Source organism: Bos indicus, chromosome 10, assembly GCF_029378745.1.
Source record: "Bos indicus isolate NIAB-ARS_2022 breed Sahiwal x Tharparkar chromosome 10, NIAB-ARS_B.indTharparkar_mat_pri_1.0, whole genome shotgun sequence".
NCBI classification, from domain to species: domain Eukaryota; kingdom Metazoa; phylum Chordata; class Mammalia; order Artiodactyla; family Bovidae; genus Bos; species Bos indicus.
Genome location: NC_091769.1, coordinates 65,497,901 through 65,514,127, shown reverse-complemented (window position 1 = coordinate 65,514,127; position 16,227 = coordinate 65,497,901). Strand labels below are relative to the sequence as shown.

Genomic DNA, 16,227 nt, shown 5'->3' with positions numbered 1-16,227 from the left:
TGGAAGGATCAAAGGACAAAAAGGATCACCTTTTTGTGTCTACTTGTGGTGGTACTTAATTCTTTGCTTTGGGTTGAAAAAAATTAAACTCTCCATGCTACAGGATGTTGTAACAAAGCAAATGCTTTTCAAGTGAAAATAAGAATTAAATATGAGAAGAAGGTTAATAAGCATGTTTTTAATTTTGTGAAAATGTTTTGAATATGTTTCTCTGATTTTAGTATATTGGGATATTTGTCTTGTTGTTAATCCTTACATTAGTATTCCTTTAGGTAAAAGCTTTCATTTTTATATAGACTAGCTTTTAGAAAGTGTTTACATAATTTTAAAGTGTGATCGGGTGGTCCATATGTTTCCCTCTAGTTATTTCTTAGTGAGGGCATCGTTAGTTTTGCTAGTAGACTTGTAAGTCTAGGCTTTGTTTGAGCAGTAAAGTCTCAAGTATATTTCAGATTTGATCTACTTGGATATGATAGCTTTTTCCTAATGATTTTTTTTCCTGCAAGTGGTATATCTACCCCTTAGTAAGTGACCAGAAAGCACATGAAAGAAGAAATATGTTCAGTGCAGAAAATTGTTTTGGTTGTCATTTTCCACCCTTCTGTGACAGCGAAAGATTTTTATAATCCTGATGTTACAACTCAGCTTGTAATTATTGTCTGTACTTTTTTTATAATCACCTAATTACATATAAAGTTATGAAATGCCTTGTAAGCATTTCTCAATTACCTTTATCACGTGTCTTTAAATTTACTTTATATGTAAGATTTTTTTTTAATTTCTAGTACTATACAGTTGGAATTAAGTATTTTTGTATTTGAGCAGTATTTAATCTTTGAATGTCACATTAATGTAGAAGAGAGTGAGGATGAAAATCAAACATGTGAAGTATATACATTGCTCAGTTGTGCCTGACTTTTTGCGACCCCATGGACTATACACAGTTCATGGAATTCTCCAGGCCAGAATATTGGAGTGAGTAGCCGTTCCCTTCTCCAGGGGATCTTCCCAACCCAGGGATCGAACCCAGGTCTCCCACATTGCAGGCGGATTCTTAACCAGCTGAACCACCAGGGAAACCCAAGAATACTGGAGTGGTAGCCTATCCCTTCTCCAGCAGATCTTCCCAACCCAGGAATCGAACCAGAGTCGCCTGCATTGCAGGTGGATTCTTTACCAGCTGAGCTACCAGGGAATCAAATTTGAACTAAATCATAAAGATTCTGTGATTCATTAACTGGACTGTAGAGAAACTGATTGTAAGATTTAATTCTTAGTGGATTTTTTTTAATAATTGCTTATTTTAAAATGTGAAGAAATTTGTTGATATATAACTAGCAATATTTGACAGGGAAAGTGTTGATTTTAAGGTTATTTACTGATTTGCCAAATATCAAGTCTGTCTGGCTTTACTCGGTTGTCTGTTTTATACTTACAAGATGTCACAGCATACATTTTTAATAACTTTTTCTTGTAATTCTGTCACTAATAAATCTTTCATTATTTTATCACTAAAAATCAGTTCAAAGTAGAGCTTTCAGTTTAATTTTTTTGAAAAGTTTCATGTTTTCATTTTTGAAAATATTTTAACAACTTTGTTGAATAGAATTGTGAAAAGAATATTTCTACAGGAAGGCTCTATTATGCTTCAGGGAGGGAAAGCATCTAGTAGAATGTGTACTATGGTACCTTCTCAGGAAAGCTGCATTAGATGTTTAATATTGTTTATTGAATTTTCAATTTGCATATCAGATGTTGGCTGTGTCATAATCACAAATTTGTTGAGAGTAAATAACCTTAGTATTGTAAAGATGGGGATTTATTATTCTCTTATGCATACAAAAATGCCGTGTTTTGTTTTTTATTCTATCTATACAAAGATGTTAAAAATGGTGATCATGTAGGTGTCTTTGATATATTTAGATATCATTTGCCTTTTTACTTTGAGTAAAAGTAGAAGCATATATTTGATAAACATTATTAAACTAATATTTTGCTTCACTGATTTTTAATTGGAATTTATATAAAGCATTTAGAATAATGTTTGTCAAATACAACTAATTTTTTAAAGTTAATACAACAAAAAGGCAAAATGGTAAACCTCATTTAAAATTTACTTTGAAGCTCAGTGTTTTTGCTTTCTTAGTTGTCTACCACCTCCCTCCCTTCTCCCTCCCTTCTCTGTTCAAATGGAGAGGATATAAGGAGAGTACAGATGCAGCAGGTCTTAAACGAAAGCGTTCCCAAGGTACAGTAATTGTAGTTTTATTTCTCCTTGTAGATATATTCCTGGCTTGTAGCTTTCAGTTGCATCTATAGCATTCAGTTGTACTTAGAGCATAGAAATTATTAGTTTTATAGAAATGTATCCAGTGTGTTATTTTGGTTAGTATTAATTATAAGTGGTATAAACATTTGCAAACCATGTATGTAGTTCAGCAATAGGATATTTGCCAATATTAACATGCTTTAAGACAATGTGAATGGTTTAGAGAGAAACAAAATTTTGTTGACTTAACACTGTTAATATCTTGGTCTTATAGTTTTAATGTTTTAAGAATATGTTGCTCAGAACTGTTTTAACAAAAATGCAGTTTTGAAACATTGGATTAAAAGGCTTAAAGTACTGACTTAAGAATCAGACATAGATTTAGGAAAGTAAATAACTTAAACTCTTGCAAAAGATTTTTTAATTATGGAAAGTTCTTTTAGTTAAAAGACTGAGTTTTTACACTGGGTTTGTGTTTTGTTTTGTTTGCAAGAGAAGGTATTATTCAGGTTTGTTATGTTAATTGCATCTTGGTCTTGTGTTCAATGTTAGTAGTAATGTGTCCTGGTAGGTCAGGAAGGTATAAATTGGTTTTTCATAAATTTTTGAAATGGCATTTTTAACCATAACTCCGAAGTACATTTTCTTGGCAAGGATTTGCTTTTCTTTGTATTCTAGTAAGAAATACCTTTTCACAAAAAGTGTCTTATGGTCTTAGATCTTCACCAGGACTCTATCCTCAACAGAAGAGTCAGACTCTGTCACTAGCTAGTTTTGTGGCAAGTCACTTAATCCCTTTCTTTATACCTCTATGTGTTTATATATAATGGGACATAATATTTTGCTTTAAGAGTATTTTAAAGACATAAATTAGGCACAATGATTTGAAGGTGACTGGTTTTATAAAGGTATGTGAATTTTTCTTACCTCTATATAAGAGATAAAGAGAAAAGTTTAAGTCCTTCAGACTGTAAGAATTATCAAAAGATGAATTGGTGGACATGTTTTGAGAATTACCTTAATCTGTTGCTTCCACAAACATTACTAAATTTGTGATACATGTCAAACAGTATGCTAGGACTGTGTTTGGTGGTAGTGATACAAAGTGATTAAGGTATAGTCCCTGCCTCACAGAGTTTTATTCCCAGAGAATATAGGTTTGGCTTTTTTTTTTTTCTTTAGAGCTCATTTCACCAAGCATACCTCATTACAGAAATGAAATAACCATACTAATTTGAACATAATAGTAGGAAAAAACTGATTTCTTTTTAAAAGCTCTTTCAACTTTGGGGTTCTGTTAGGGTGAGCAGTATCCAGTGATAATTGGCTTTAATACCCATTCCCAAAATACCTTATATTCTAATAAATTAGGTTATTCTCTTCCCAGTTTAAAGATAATTTTTTTTTTCACCTGAGTCTTGTTTTATCTTATGCTGAGTAGTTTCCACAGAACAAAAAGTAAAGTCAACAGAAGAAATGGAACTTAAGTTTCTATATCAAAGGTACTGAGGACTTTCATGAAGGTGTATATCCCTTAGACCTAAGGAATGATCAGATAACCTGGGAAAGCAGTTCTTTAATAATCAAAGCATATTTCCTAAAGAGGTTAAAATTATGGTAGTTAAGCCAGTTTTATTCCATGTTGTTCTAACAAGTTCCCTTTTCCTATAGCATGTTTAATAATTTATAAAATAAAGTCCCTGTCCGTGACTTGTTTCACATTGATATATGTTTCAATAAAAGTTTTTTGTTGAACTGAGTTAAAATATTCATTCCAAAAAATCTGTGTATTTTCACTTAAATGAAGTTTGTCTTGGAGAACTTCAGATTTTTCCTTTTTGCAACAGCTATTCATAGTTTCAAATTGAGTCGAAACCACGTGGACTGGCACAGTGTGGATGAAGTATATCTTTATAGTGATGCAACAACATCCAAAATTGCAAGAACAGTTACTCAAAAACTGGGATTTTCTAAAGGTATTTGTTAAATATTATTAGAGTTTGTCAAAATGTTGGGACTCTGACTTTTTCTCTTATATTTAAAATAGACAATTCAGATTTTATTTTCAGTATATTTTAAATATGTATTAAGTTTAATACAGTTTCTACCATGTTAAACTAACTTTAATTAAAGTGACTGAGTTGACGTGTATTCATTAATAAATAATTATATATTAGGAATGATCTGGCAAGATTATTAAATATGTTTTTTTACTTCTCAAAGCACAAAAGCAGTCAGACCTGAGACAGTGATGTGAAATAAAACATAGCGGTTGAAATTGTGTCAGTTGAAACGACAATTGACAAGCAATTGAAACAGTGTCAGGAAAAGTGAAGACTGGAAATTTTTCTTTGGATTTAGTGAAATGTAGATCATTGGTGACTTAGATGAATTTCTGGGACAGAGACAGATGGGCATGAGTTGAAGTTTAAGTAGAACCTGAAGAAATGGAGGCATTGAGAATAGACAAATCTTTAAACAAAACAAAATTGACTAAAAGGAAGAAAAGAGGGACTGATACCTGGAAAAGATGTGAGTGCATGTCAAAAAATATTTTTTCAAAAATTTTTTCTGTCTGATAATTTTTTACTATCTTTTTAAATTCTTTGATAATAGATGTGCTTACACATTTATTTGTTCATTAGTTGTATTTGTTTTGTGGATTATCACACCTTTAGCCCATTTTGCTATTTGGATGATTCATTTCACTTTTTGATTAATAAGTTCTTTAATTAACTTACTGTGTGTCATGTTTTGCAAGATGTTTTCCCATTTGTCATTCTTCTTTTATCTTTGCTTCATAATATTTTCTTACAGAGATGTTTTTAATTTTTATGTATTCAGTTCATCTTTTTTTCTTTTTGCCTTGTTTCTGGCTTCACTGTCATGTCTAGTTCAGTCCTTTTTATTAGAGCTAATCATTCTATATCTTACAAATTTTATCCCCCCTATTTTTTTCAATATAGTGAAAATGCTATCTCTGTAATAAGTAATAAGCTTAGAACCATGATTTTCCCACAGCATCAAGTAGTGGGACCAGACTTCATAGAGGTTATGTAGAAGAAGCGACATTAGAAGACAAGCCATCTCAGACTACCCATATCGTATTTGTTGTGCATGGCATTGGACAGAAAATGGACCAAGGAAGAATTATCAAAAATACTGCCATGTGAGTGTTTTGATGACTACATTCTCCATCTAGTCAGAGTCCAAACTTTTGTCCAGGGTATAATATAGTTTAATCATTAGTCCACATGTTTCTCCGGTGCCAGCTATTCTGTTTCAGTTGTAGATGAAGCTTTTGGACCAAATTTTGAGAATGATCATATCTAGGTGATGATATAATATTTATTTGATTTTTTTCCCTCTTAACATGGAGAAGTGAAGGGATAAGAAAGCCTTTTTACTTAATGTATTATTAGTTTACATTAAAGTTGAAAGCAAGAAAAAAGTCTAGTTTTAAGTTTCTGTGTTAATCTCTGCATTGCAGAAACTGAGAATACTGTATAATTCTGAAAAAGCTAAGAATTGTGTAAGTTGCCAGTTAGCAGCTTAACTTGTCCAATTAATTATAACCAGAGGAAACTGAACCCTAAATTTTATAGAGAACAAACAGTGGGTGTTTTGCCAACATGCTAGGCAGGTTATTTACCTCAGTTATTTGTATTCAGCTTTATTCTAAAAGCTTGTTAAGATGTTGTTGGGAGAAGGAATGTTCATATATGAGTTTCAAAAATATTTAGGACAGTGTGAAAAGGAAATTTTAGAGTTATGGGTTCTGCCACAAACTTGGCTCTCAACTTGCAGCCAGTATAAAGAAAAATCTGATCAGATTTATAATGTGAGAAAAAATCAAGTGTTGAGAACACAATTTATCAGGTTCTGAAATTTCAAGTAAATGTGTTTCTTGAGTCCTAATAAAGCAAATCCTGTATGATACCAGGAACTATGTCCTCAGCAATTTCTCTATAATAATACAATGTTGAGTTCTATTTTACTTTTTATTGTAACACCTTTTAATGCCAGCTTATGGGTTAAATTAAAAGTACAGTTCAATTTGAAAAAAACAAAAAATCTTTGTCAGACACTGCCAGGTCATTCTGATCCTTGTCATTCTCTGTAGCTTGTATTACAGAGATCTCTTCCCTCTGATTCTGATTTTCTTTTCTGATGATTTGTACTTCCCACAATATTTACATTCTTGGGGCAAGATGCTAATCTTCTCCTTGGTTACCTAAGGAATCTGAGAAGTAGGTTTAGTAACATGTTCTCTCTGGAGCTGTTCATATTTGAAAAGGTACCAACTTGATTTCTTTGGGTACAAGTGAGGGAAAACTTAACTCAGAAGGAGGATTTAGTAGTCCATAAAACTGAGAAGTCTAAGATTTGCCAAACAAGTTATCAGAATCCAGTTTCTATCTGTTCTACACGCCTTCATTTTTTAGCTATTTTCAGACATCTCCTGTGGTTCTAGATGTGGTTTATATCATCTTGTATTTGAGTTCAGGAAGAAGACAATTAGTCTTTTTTTCCAGAAGTCCCTGCTAGTCTATGCATTTTAATGACTGGTAGTATCACCTGCAACTGCCTGAATCTGTACACGACCATGATCTGATCTGCTGTACTCACCGTCTTTCCATGACACCACCCTTATGGCAGAAAGTGAAGAGGAACTAAAGAGCCTCTTGATGAAGGTGAAAGAGGAGAGTGAAAAAGTTGGCTTAAAGTTCAACATTCAGAAAACTAAGATCATGGCATCCAGTGCCATCACTTCATGGCAAATAAATGGGGAAACAGTGTCAGACTTTATTTTTCTGGGCTCCAAAATCACTGCAGATGGTGATTGCAGCCATGAAATTAAAAGACGCTTACTCCTTGGAAGGAAAAGTTATGACCAACCTAGACAGCATATTAAAAAGCAGAGACATTACTTTGCCAACAAAGGTCCGTCTAGTCAAGGCTATGGTTTTTCCAGTGGTCGTGTATGGATGTAAGAGTTGGACTGTGAAGAAAGCTGAGCGCCAAAGAATTGATGCTTTTAAACTGTGGTGGTGGAGAAGAATCTTGAAAGTCCCTTGGACTGCAAGGAGATCCAACCAGTCCATTCTAAAGGAGATCAGTCATTAAGAAATTGCAATTCAAAACCACAGGGAGATACCACTTCCTATTGACTACAATGACTCTTATCAAAAAGATAGAAAATAGCAAATATTAGCAAGGATGTAAAAAAAAATAAGAACCCTCATATGTTGTTGATGGGATTGTAAAATAGTACAGCTGCTTTAGAAAACAGTTTGGCACTTTCCTCAGAAAAGTTAAATGTGGAGTTAACATGTGAGCCAGCAATTCTACTTCTAGGTGTATACCCAAGAGAATTGAAAGCATGTATCTGCAGAAAAACTTCTTAATATTCACTGCAGAATTATTTATAATAGCCCCCCCAAAAAAACTAAATGTCCATCTACTGGTGAATGAATAAACAGAAGTGATATATTTATACAATAGAATCATTCAGCCTTAAAAAGCAAAGAAAAACTGATTCATGATACAACATGGATGATCCTTGAAACATTATGCTAAGTGAAAGAAGCCAGACACAAAAGACCGTATATTATAGATGTTATTTATCTGAAAAATCCAAAATAGGCAAGTTCATGGAGACAAAGTTGATTTATGGTGTCAGGGCCTAGAGGGAAGAATTACGGGATTTGACTACTCTGGGTAGAGTGTTTCTTATGGGAATAATGAAAGTGTTCTGAACTTAGACAGTGGTGTTGGTTATACAACTTAATGATACTAAAAGCAACTGAATTGTTTAAAAATAAATAAATAAGTAAAAGCTACCGAGGTCATATCTAAAGAATACAGAAGTAAATTTGAAGAGACTCACTGACCAGAAAGGAAACGATTTAAGCATCAATAAAGATAATAACTACAATGGTTTAGAACAGTTCAAATATGTTTTAAATCTATGAGTTAGTAATAATGTCAAAAAATATAAGACCTCTTAACAACTCAGTATTTAGTTGTTAATAAAAGAGAAGACTTAACCATTTATCCTGCCTTTTCTCAGTTCATACAGAAATTATTTGATTGTATCACAAAGCAGCAAGCAAGTATTTGATGTGGGAGAATTTCTCTTTCCTGAAGTGTAAGGAGTAGTGAGATTTAAAAAGCACTTTTTTGCAACCATAGTAAATTAGTGGAGCTAAGCAGTGATCACAGCATTTGCTAGTATCACCAGAAAAAGAGAAAACCAGATATGTGTGTGTGTGTGTGTGTGTGTATATATATGGAGTAGTAGTCTAGCCAAAACAGTAGAACTTGAATCTGATAAGACCCCTGTATCTCACCACCAAATAGGCAACAAGAAGCACTAATTAAGGAACTCTATGGGGATGCAGTCATTAAAAATTAGACTGAGAAACTCTGCAGGACATAAAAATAATTACAAAGCCAAAAAAAGAAAGAGAAGGATCTATAGATTAAAAGACACTTAAGAGACATCTAACATTTGCAATGCATGGGCTGTATTTGGAGCTCAGTTCAAAAGTTTAAAAAAATATTTTGCTGTACCTTAATTTTCAACGTAGAATTTAAAAACCTATATTGTGTGGAGAAATAGATGAAATAAGACAGGCCACAATGTGCTAATTATTTAGAGGTAGGGTATTTTATTAGGAGGGCATAGCAGTCCACTCCAGTATTCTTGCCAGGAGAATACCATGGACAGAGGAGCCTGGCCGGCTACAGTCCATAGGGTCACAGAATCGGACATGACTGAAGCAACTTAACACACACACACAGGGTATTTTATTATATATTATTCTCTCCACTAAAGACTTATAATTATTTAGAATATAGTATCAAATCTTGAAATATTTGCAATCAGAGATGACAAATTTAAGAAAACAGTTTTGAAATGAAGGTGTCTTAGTATTACAGACTATTGTATAATGTAGCAGTAATTTAAACGTAATTGGACAGAGTTATAAGCAATTTGGAAGTGTTATGATTGAAGGCATTTTATACCATGTAAATGCATATGTGAAGTTGCTCTGATAGAGTTTTGTTTTGGTTTGGTTTTTTTAAGGATGAGAGAGGCTGCAAGAAAAATAGAAGAAAGGCATTTTTCCAACCATGCAACACATGTTGAATTTCTGCCTGTTGAGTGGCGGTCAAAACTTACTCTTGATGGAGGTACATTTTGTTTAAAAATTAAATGATTTAGTCAATGGAAATGAAGTGTTTTTAATTTATTTGTCTTGATGTATACTCACTCTTTGTTCTAGATTATTTAGGAAAATAAAATCCATTTTTTAAAAAAACAAGTAATTATATTGACTTAACATCATTTTGGACCACCATATAGATTTCTCTGATAGTACAGTTTTCATGAATGCCCTAAAGTTTTTGACAGAAAAATGACTTGTCAATACTTTTAAAGCATTTGTTGTACAATTTCATATGAGCTTACAGTTTCTTCCTGATAATTTTCCTCCCTTGTATTTGGAAGATAAAATCTTAGGTTTTTTGTTTTATTGTCATTCCTGCATTCCTTGGGCTGATGAATTTTACTCTAACACAGAGAAATTACATAAAATATGCATCTTTACAATAAGTTTTGCCCTTTGAATATTAAAACCATTAAAATAGAATGTTTAGGTTGATGCTTTTGAACTGTGGTACTGGAGAAGATTCTTGAGAATCTCTTGGACAGCAAGGAGATCAAACCAGTTCATCCTAAAGGAAATCAGTCCTGAATATTCATTGAAAGGACTGATGCTGAAGCTGAAGCTCCAATACATCATAAAAAACAATGAAATTTTGCCATTTGCACTGACATGAATGCACTTGCAGAATATTATGCTAAATGAAATAAGACAAAGACAAATACTATATGATATCACTTATATATGGAATCTTTAAAAAAAGCAAACTTGTGAATATAACAAAAAGAAACAGAACAAACAGGTGGTTACCAGGAAGAGAGGGACAAGAAAGGGGATTGAGAAGTACAAACTACTGCATATAAAATAAATAAGCTGCAAGGGTACATTGTATAAAACAAGGACAATAGATAATATTTTACAATAACTCTAAATGGAGTATAACCATTAAAAATTTTTGAATTACTATGTTCATCTAAAGCTTATTGTACATCAGCTGAACATCAATAAAATTTTTCTAATTTTATTAAATAGCTTGTTCCTGATTTAAAGGAAATGTTTTCAATCTTTCAGCACCAATAAGTACATTGATGTTTGTGGTAGTTAAATACCCTTCATCATTTTTCAGTTAACAAATAGTAAAATTTCAAGAAGGTAAGTTTCATCAGATTCAAAGGTAGTCTTGAATATTTAAACTTTAATATGAAACACTGAGGGAATGTATTTTTTTCACTGTTTTTTTCCCTAAAATTATCTTCTCAGTTCATTTTTTTTTTAACTTGTAGACACTGTTGATTCCATTACTCCAGACAAAGTGCGAGGTTTAAGGGATATGTTAAACAGCAGTGCAATGGACATAATGTATTATACTAGCCCACTGTATAGAGATGAAGTAAGTATCATGATTATCTTGTTGCTTATTGGTTATTTTTTAGAGTGATAGCATGTGTGTCCTGAATTTTAACATTTTATGTTCTCTTTTGTTTTACAAGCAAATAAGAAATTATAGCCTCTGTTTCATAGTGCATTTGATAGTCTTAAGCTGCCCATTGGGACCCTTAATGTTGTAACATGATAACAATATTGTAACATGATAATAATATTGTAACATGATAATCTTGGAAGTGAGAGTTTGGTTAGAAAATAGCTCTGTGAAAATATGTCAGTTTTCATAAATCTGATTAATATCTTTGAGGATTGTCCTCACAAAAGTTTTAGACACTTAGAGTTTTGTATATAATAGGCCTACTTTTATTGTATCATTTCTATAGTGGATTTGTATAGATCTCAAATGGTAATGGTGCTCATCCATCATAAAAGTAACCCTAAAGGAGGTGAGGGAGTGAAAGTTTAATCAGAGGGATGAGAGAATTTCTATGAATGCAATTCATCACTTCATTGGTAAGAGAAAAAGAATTCAGTTTCATGGAAATAGCAGTATTAAGTACCTAACATGCATTAACTTGTTTAATTCTTACCTATGAAGTCAGTGTGATTAGTATCTTCATCTGAAGGATGAAGAAACTAGTACAAGGAGTAATTACCAGTAGAGCAGCTGCGCTGCTCCAAGCCAATCCATTGCGAATTTTGTTCATTCACATTCATTCGCTAACTTTATCCATGATATCTTTTGTATATCTATAGAAGCATGTTTGCTTAGTTGCCATAGGAGCTTCCTTCTCTTCCAACTACCATTCCCTTAGGATTTTTCTTTATTTCTCTTTCTGTATCCCCCATTGCCATATGATGTATTTGAAAACAGTAAAAGCAGCTTCGGGCTTCTCAAATGGTGCAGTGATAAAGAATCCGCCTGTCAATGCAGGAGATGGAGGTTTGATCCCTGGATCAGGAAAATCCCCTGGAATAGGAAATGGCAACCAGCTCCAGTATTCTTTCCTGGAAAATTCCATGGTCAGAGGAGCCTGGCAGGCTACTGTCCATGGGATTGCAAAGAATTGGACATTACTGAGCAACTGAGCACATACACACAAGAGCTGTAAGCAGAACTGCTCTTCTGGACTTTGTTGTTCAGTCACTCAGTCATGGCTGACTCTTTGCAACCTCACGGACTGCAACACTCCAGGTTTCTCTGTCCTTCACTGTCTCCCTGAGCTTGCTCAAACTCAAGTCCTTTGAGTCGATGATGCCATCCAACCATCTCATCCTCTGGACTTAATTCTGATCAAAAAGGAAGGCCTAGTCGGTAAAGTAGAATTCTAATAATTTCCATGTTTATAGGCCTTTATAGTGTACAGTGGGTATTGAACTATAGTATTGCAAGTAAACCAGTGAGAGAAGGAAAAGGGAAAGAAAAGGGCTGAAAGCATATTACTGTACACACACACACACACACACACACACACACACACACACACACACACAGTTGGTAGTATCCCTAAGAAGGTATCCTGAGTCTTCAAGATTAACATGCTCTGAGTCATGTCCTCTAAAAGTAGCACATGCTTTTTTAAAAGTTGGCATTAATATCCAGAAAAACTAAAAAGGGAAAACTGTCAAATTCAAACCTCTGGCCATTGGCAAATGATGACTGAGAAAGTGATCACCTTTTATTTTGCTCTTGTATCTTCAAAGATATTCTCCTCAGAATGGAATTGAGTAAAACAGATATTCAGTAGGAGAAGGGAACTGATAGCTAATGTAAGTGAAATGGAAGGAGAACACCCAGGGCTTTAAATTAGTTGGTTTTTTGATCCAGTTGAATTTAATGGAAAAGCACTGAGAACTTGTGTCTGAGATTCATCAGCAATCTTCAGCAGTGTTTCTGAAACATACCTTTTTAGAACAATCAGTTATGGTGCCCGTTAAAAATACCCCCATGGGAGGCATTGGAGTTGAGGATATTAATGTGAATATATGACTTTGAAAAGAAGTGGGTGTATGTGGATAACATCTATATATTTAAGCATACATGTTTAAATATATATATATGTTTATGCATGTATTATGCATGTTATGTTATGCATAATATATGCATGTATTTCCTATCTCTGTCCACTGAAAGGACTAAGAAGCAGACACCCCAACTTAATGAACACACCTAGCACCCAGATCTTTGCCTAGTACTGTTACTCCCCACTAAGAAAAAGTAGAGTTTCTTGGGAAAATGGCTTCCAGGACTAGGGCAGGATAGGTTCAAGTCAAAGCCAAAAGAACTTGTTTTGACAGAAGGTGGAAAACTGCTCAAAAGAACGATGAGGCAAGACGCATGGACATAGAATGACTTAAAGAAGCAGATCCCACTGACCAAATCTGGAAGAATTTGAACACCAAAATAATTTAGTATTATTACTTATTGTAGGCTTCTCAGGTGGTTCAGTGGTAAAGAATCCACCTGCAATGCAGGAGACTTGGGTTCAATCCCTGGATTGGGAAGATTCCCTGGAGAAGGAAATGGCAACCCCTCCAGTCTTCTTGCCTGGAGAACCCCATGGACAGAGGAGCCTGGTGGGCTATACAGTCCATGGGGTCACAAAGAGTCAGACATGACTTAGCAACTAAACAGCTATTACTTATTGTAAGGAATTATTAGTATATTTTATAGAATTATAATAAGGTTAATGTACTTAAGAATTTTAAATCACTGAAAAGTTTGTAAGTCCTTATCGCTTATAAATAGATAAACAAATTGGGAAGAAGAGAGGTCCTTTGCTTACAGTAGAATGCCCAGAGCTTACTAGTAAGTATGGAAGGAAAGCTGGAGTTGGAAAGGTCTCATTTTGCAGCCATCATGATAGGATCAAGCAGGAGAGAACTGGGCAAAAGTCATCAGTGAATGCTAAAATGAGGATGGTTGACATTTGAATCAGTTCTAATGAGGTGTATTAAACTGGAGCCTATTATACAGAGTGAAGTAAGCCAGAAAGAAAAACACCAATACAGTATGCTGCTAAGTCACTTCAGTCGTGTCTGACTCTGTGCGACCCCACAGATGGCAGCCCACCAGGCTCCCCCGTCCCTGGGATTCTCCAGGCAAGAACACTGGAGTGGGTTGCCATTTCCTTCTCCAATGCATGAGAGTGAAAAGTGAAAGTGAAGTTGTCAGTCGTGTCCGACTCTTAGCAACCCCATGGACTGCAGCCCACCAGGCTCCTCCATCCATGGGATTTTCCAGGCAAGAGTACTGGAGTGGGGAGCCATTGCCTTCTCCGCAATACAGTATACTAACGCATATATATGGAATTTAAAAAGATGGTAACAATAACCCTGTGTGCGAGACAGCAAAGGAGACACAGACGTCTAGAACAGTCTTTTGGACTCTGTGGGAGAGGGTGAGGGTGGGATGATTTGGGAGAATGACATTGAAACATGTATAATATCATATGTGAAACAAATCGCCAGCCCAGGTTCAATGCATGATACAGGATGCTCAGGACTGGTGCATTGGGATAACCCAGAGGGATGGTATAGGGAGAGAGGGATGGTATGGGTTCAGGATGGGGAACATGCGTGCACTCGTGGCAGATTCATGTTGATGTATGGCAAAACCAATACAATATTGTAAAGTAATTAGCCTCCAATTAAAATAAATAAATTTATGTTAAAATAAAATGAGGGTAGTTGTTTGATGCAGAACAGAGTTTTTGCATAAAGTGTATCCTCTCGACTGCTTTTAGTTTAAAAATAATGAAGGATTTGCCTGGCAGTTTTGTGGTTAAGACTCCATGTTTTCACTGCAAGGGACGTGGGTTTAATCCCTGGTTGGGGAACTTAAGATCTCACATGCTGCACAACCAAGGGAAAAAAACATCTTTAAACAACACTAACTAAATCATGTCACTCCCTGGGTTAAACTCTTGGTTGACTCTCATTAGAATAAAACCATAATTAAAGAAAAAAAACAGAATGGCTTTTAAAAAATAAAGAAAGGTATACAGTGGAAAAATCCAGCAACACCTTTATGGGTTGTTTCTAAGGGACATCCAGAGGAGGACAGAGCATAATTTATGCAGCATTCCAATTAGAAGGGAACGTCAGACGAATGTAAAATGAGGAAGTTGTAATTTAAAAGTAGGAATTGAGACTGTATTATTTTAAAATGTTAATATAATAAGGAAAAGAATGGCTGTGGAAAATGTTTCAGATAGAGAAGATTAGAGAGACATGATAGTTAATTTTAACTTCTCATACTAAACTATATACTTTACTGGATCAGAGGAAACACTACAAAGGATATTATAAGATCAACTGACAAAATCTGAGTGGGACTAGATTAGATGAAATATGTGACTGTGAATTATGAACTTGATAACAGCACTGTGCTTGTTATGAAATATACACTGGAGTATTTAGGGGTAAAAGACCATGAAATACATAACATGTGGGTCACAAAAAAGTTGTGTGTGTGTTAATAGAAACAGAACAAATGATAAGGCAAATGGGAAAATGTTCACATTAGGTGAATCTTGGATGAAGCCTGTGAAAGATCTTTGTATAGTTTTTTATTTTGCAACGCTTTATAAATTTGAAATTACTCCCAAATGAAAAGTTGTGTGTGTTAATAGAAACAGAACAAATGATAAGGCAAATAGAAAAATGTTCACATTAGGTGAATCTTGGATAAAGCCTGTGCAAGATCTTTGTATAGTTTTTTATTTTGCAACGCTTTATAAATTTGAAATTACTCCCAAATGAAAAGTTACGAAAAAGAAACTAAAAAAAATACTTTTGCAGTTTCCTTCTCTGGAGATCCTGACTCAGTGGGTCTGAGATAGAGCCTGGGAATTTGTGTTGTTGACAGTTCCGCAGGTGGTACCATCAGAAAAGTTTGACAAACATTTCTTAAGTCATTGTGAAGAATGAAAGAAAATAAAAAAGACTTAGTGAGAAGTGGGCAAAAATTGTTCTTATTCTTTAAAAAGGAAAGCTGACTCTGCAAATCAAAGTTCATTTAGCACAAGGTTGGTGTTAGGCAGGGCTTCCCTGATAGCTCAGTTGGTAAAGAATCTGCCTGCAATGCGGGAGACCTGGGTTCAATCCCTGGTTTGGGAAGATCCCCTGGAGAAGGGGAAGGCTAACCAGTCCAGTATTCTGGCCTGGAGAATTCCATGAACTGTTTGGTCCATGGGGTCGCAAAGAGTCAGACATGACTAAGCGACTTTCACTCCTTGGTGTTAGGCAATATCTAGACTGAATTATTTTTCAATAGTGTATGTTTCCTGAGGGAAGTAATGACAAATAACAGCCAGCAAAGATTCTGTAGGATTAAGGCCTGTCTGGTGAATTAACCTTGTTAGGTTTATTTGATAGGCACAAGAGCCTTTTTCCTCT

General features: G+C 34.5%; 1 protein-coding gene across 6 annotated transcripts in view; it reads left to right on the top strand.

Annotated features, from left to right (window-relative positions):
- The window catches only part of DDHD1 (DDHD domain containing 1), a 66,128-nt gene that overhangs the window by 24,989 nt on the left and 24,912 nt on the right, over positions 1 to 16,227 (top strand). For 3 of the 6 annotated variants that reach the window (XM_019968913.2, XM_070797613.1, XM_070797614.1), the window contains 5 exons: positions 2,147 to 2,248; positions 4,117 to 4,245; positions 5,291 to 5,438; positions 9,363 to 9,469; positions 10,725 to 10,831. In XM_019968913.2, the coding sequence (XP_019824472.2) occupies positions 2,147 to 2,248; positions 4,117 to 4,245; positions 5,291 to 5,438; positions 9,363 to 9,469; positions 10,725 to 10,831 (593 nt within the window). The remainder of the gene's footprint in view (positions 1 to 2,146; positions 2,249 to 4,116; positions 4,246 to 5,290; positions 5,439 to 9,362; positions 9,470 to 10,724; positions 10,832 to 16,227) is intronic. The other 3 variants (XM_019968915.2, XM_019968916.2, XM_019968917.2) reach the window with 2 other exon arrangements.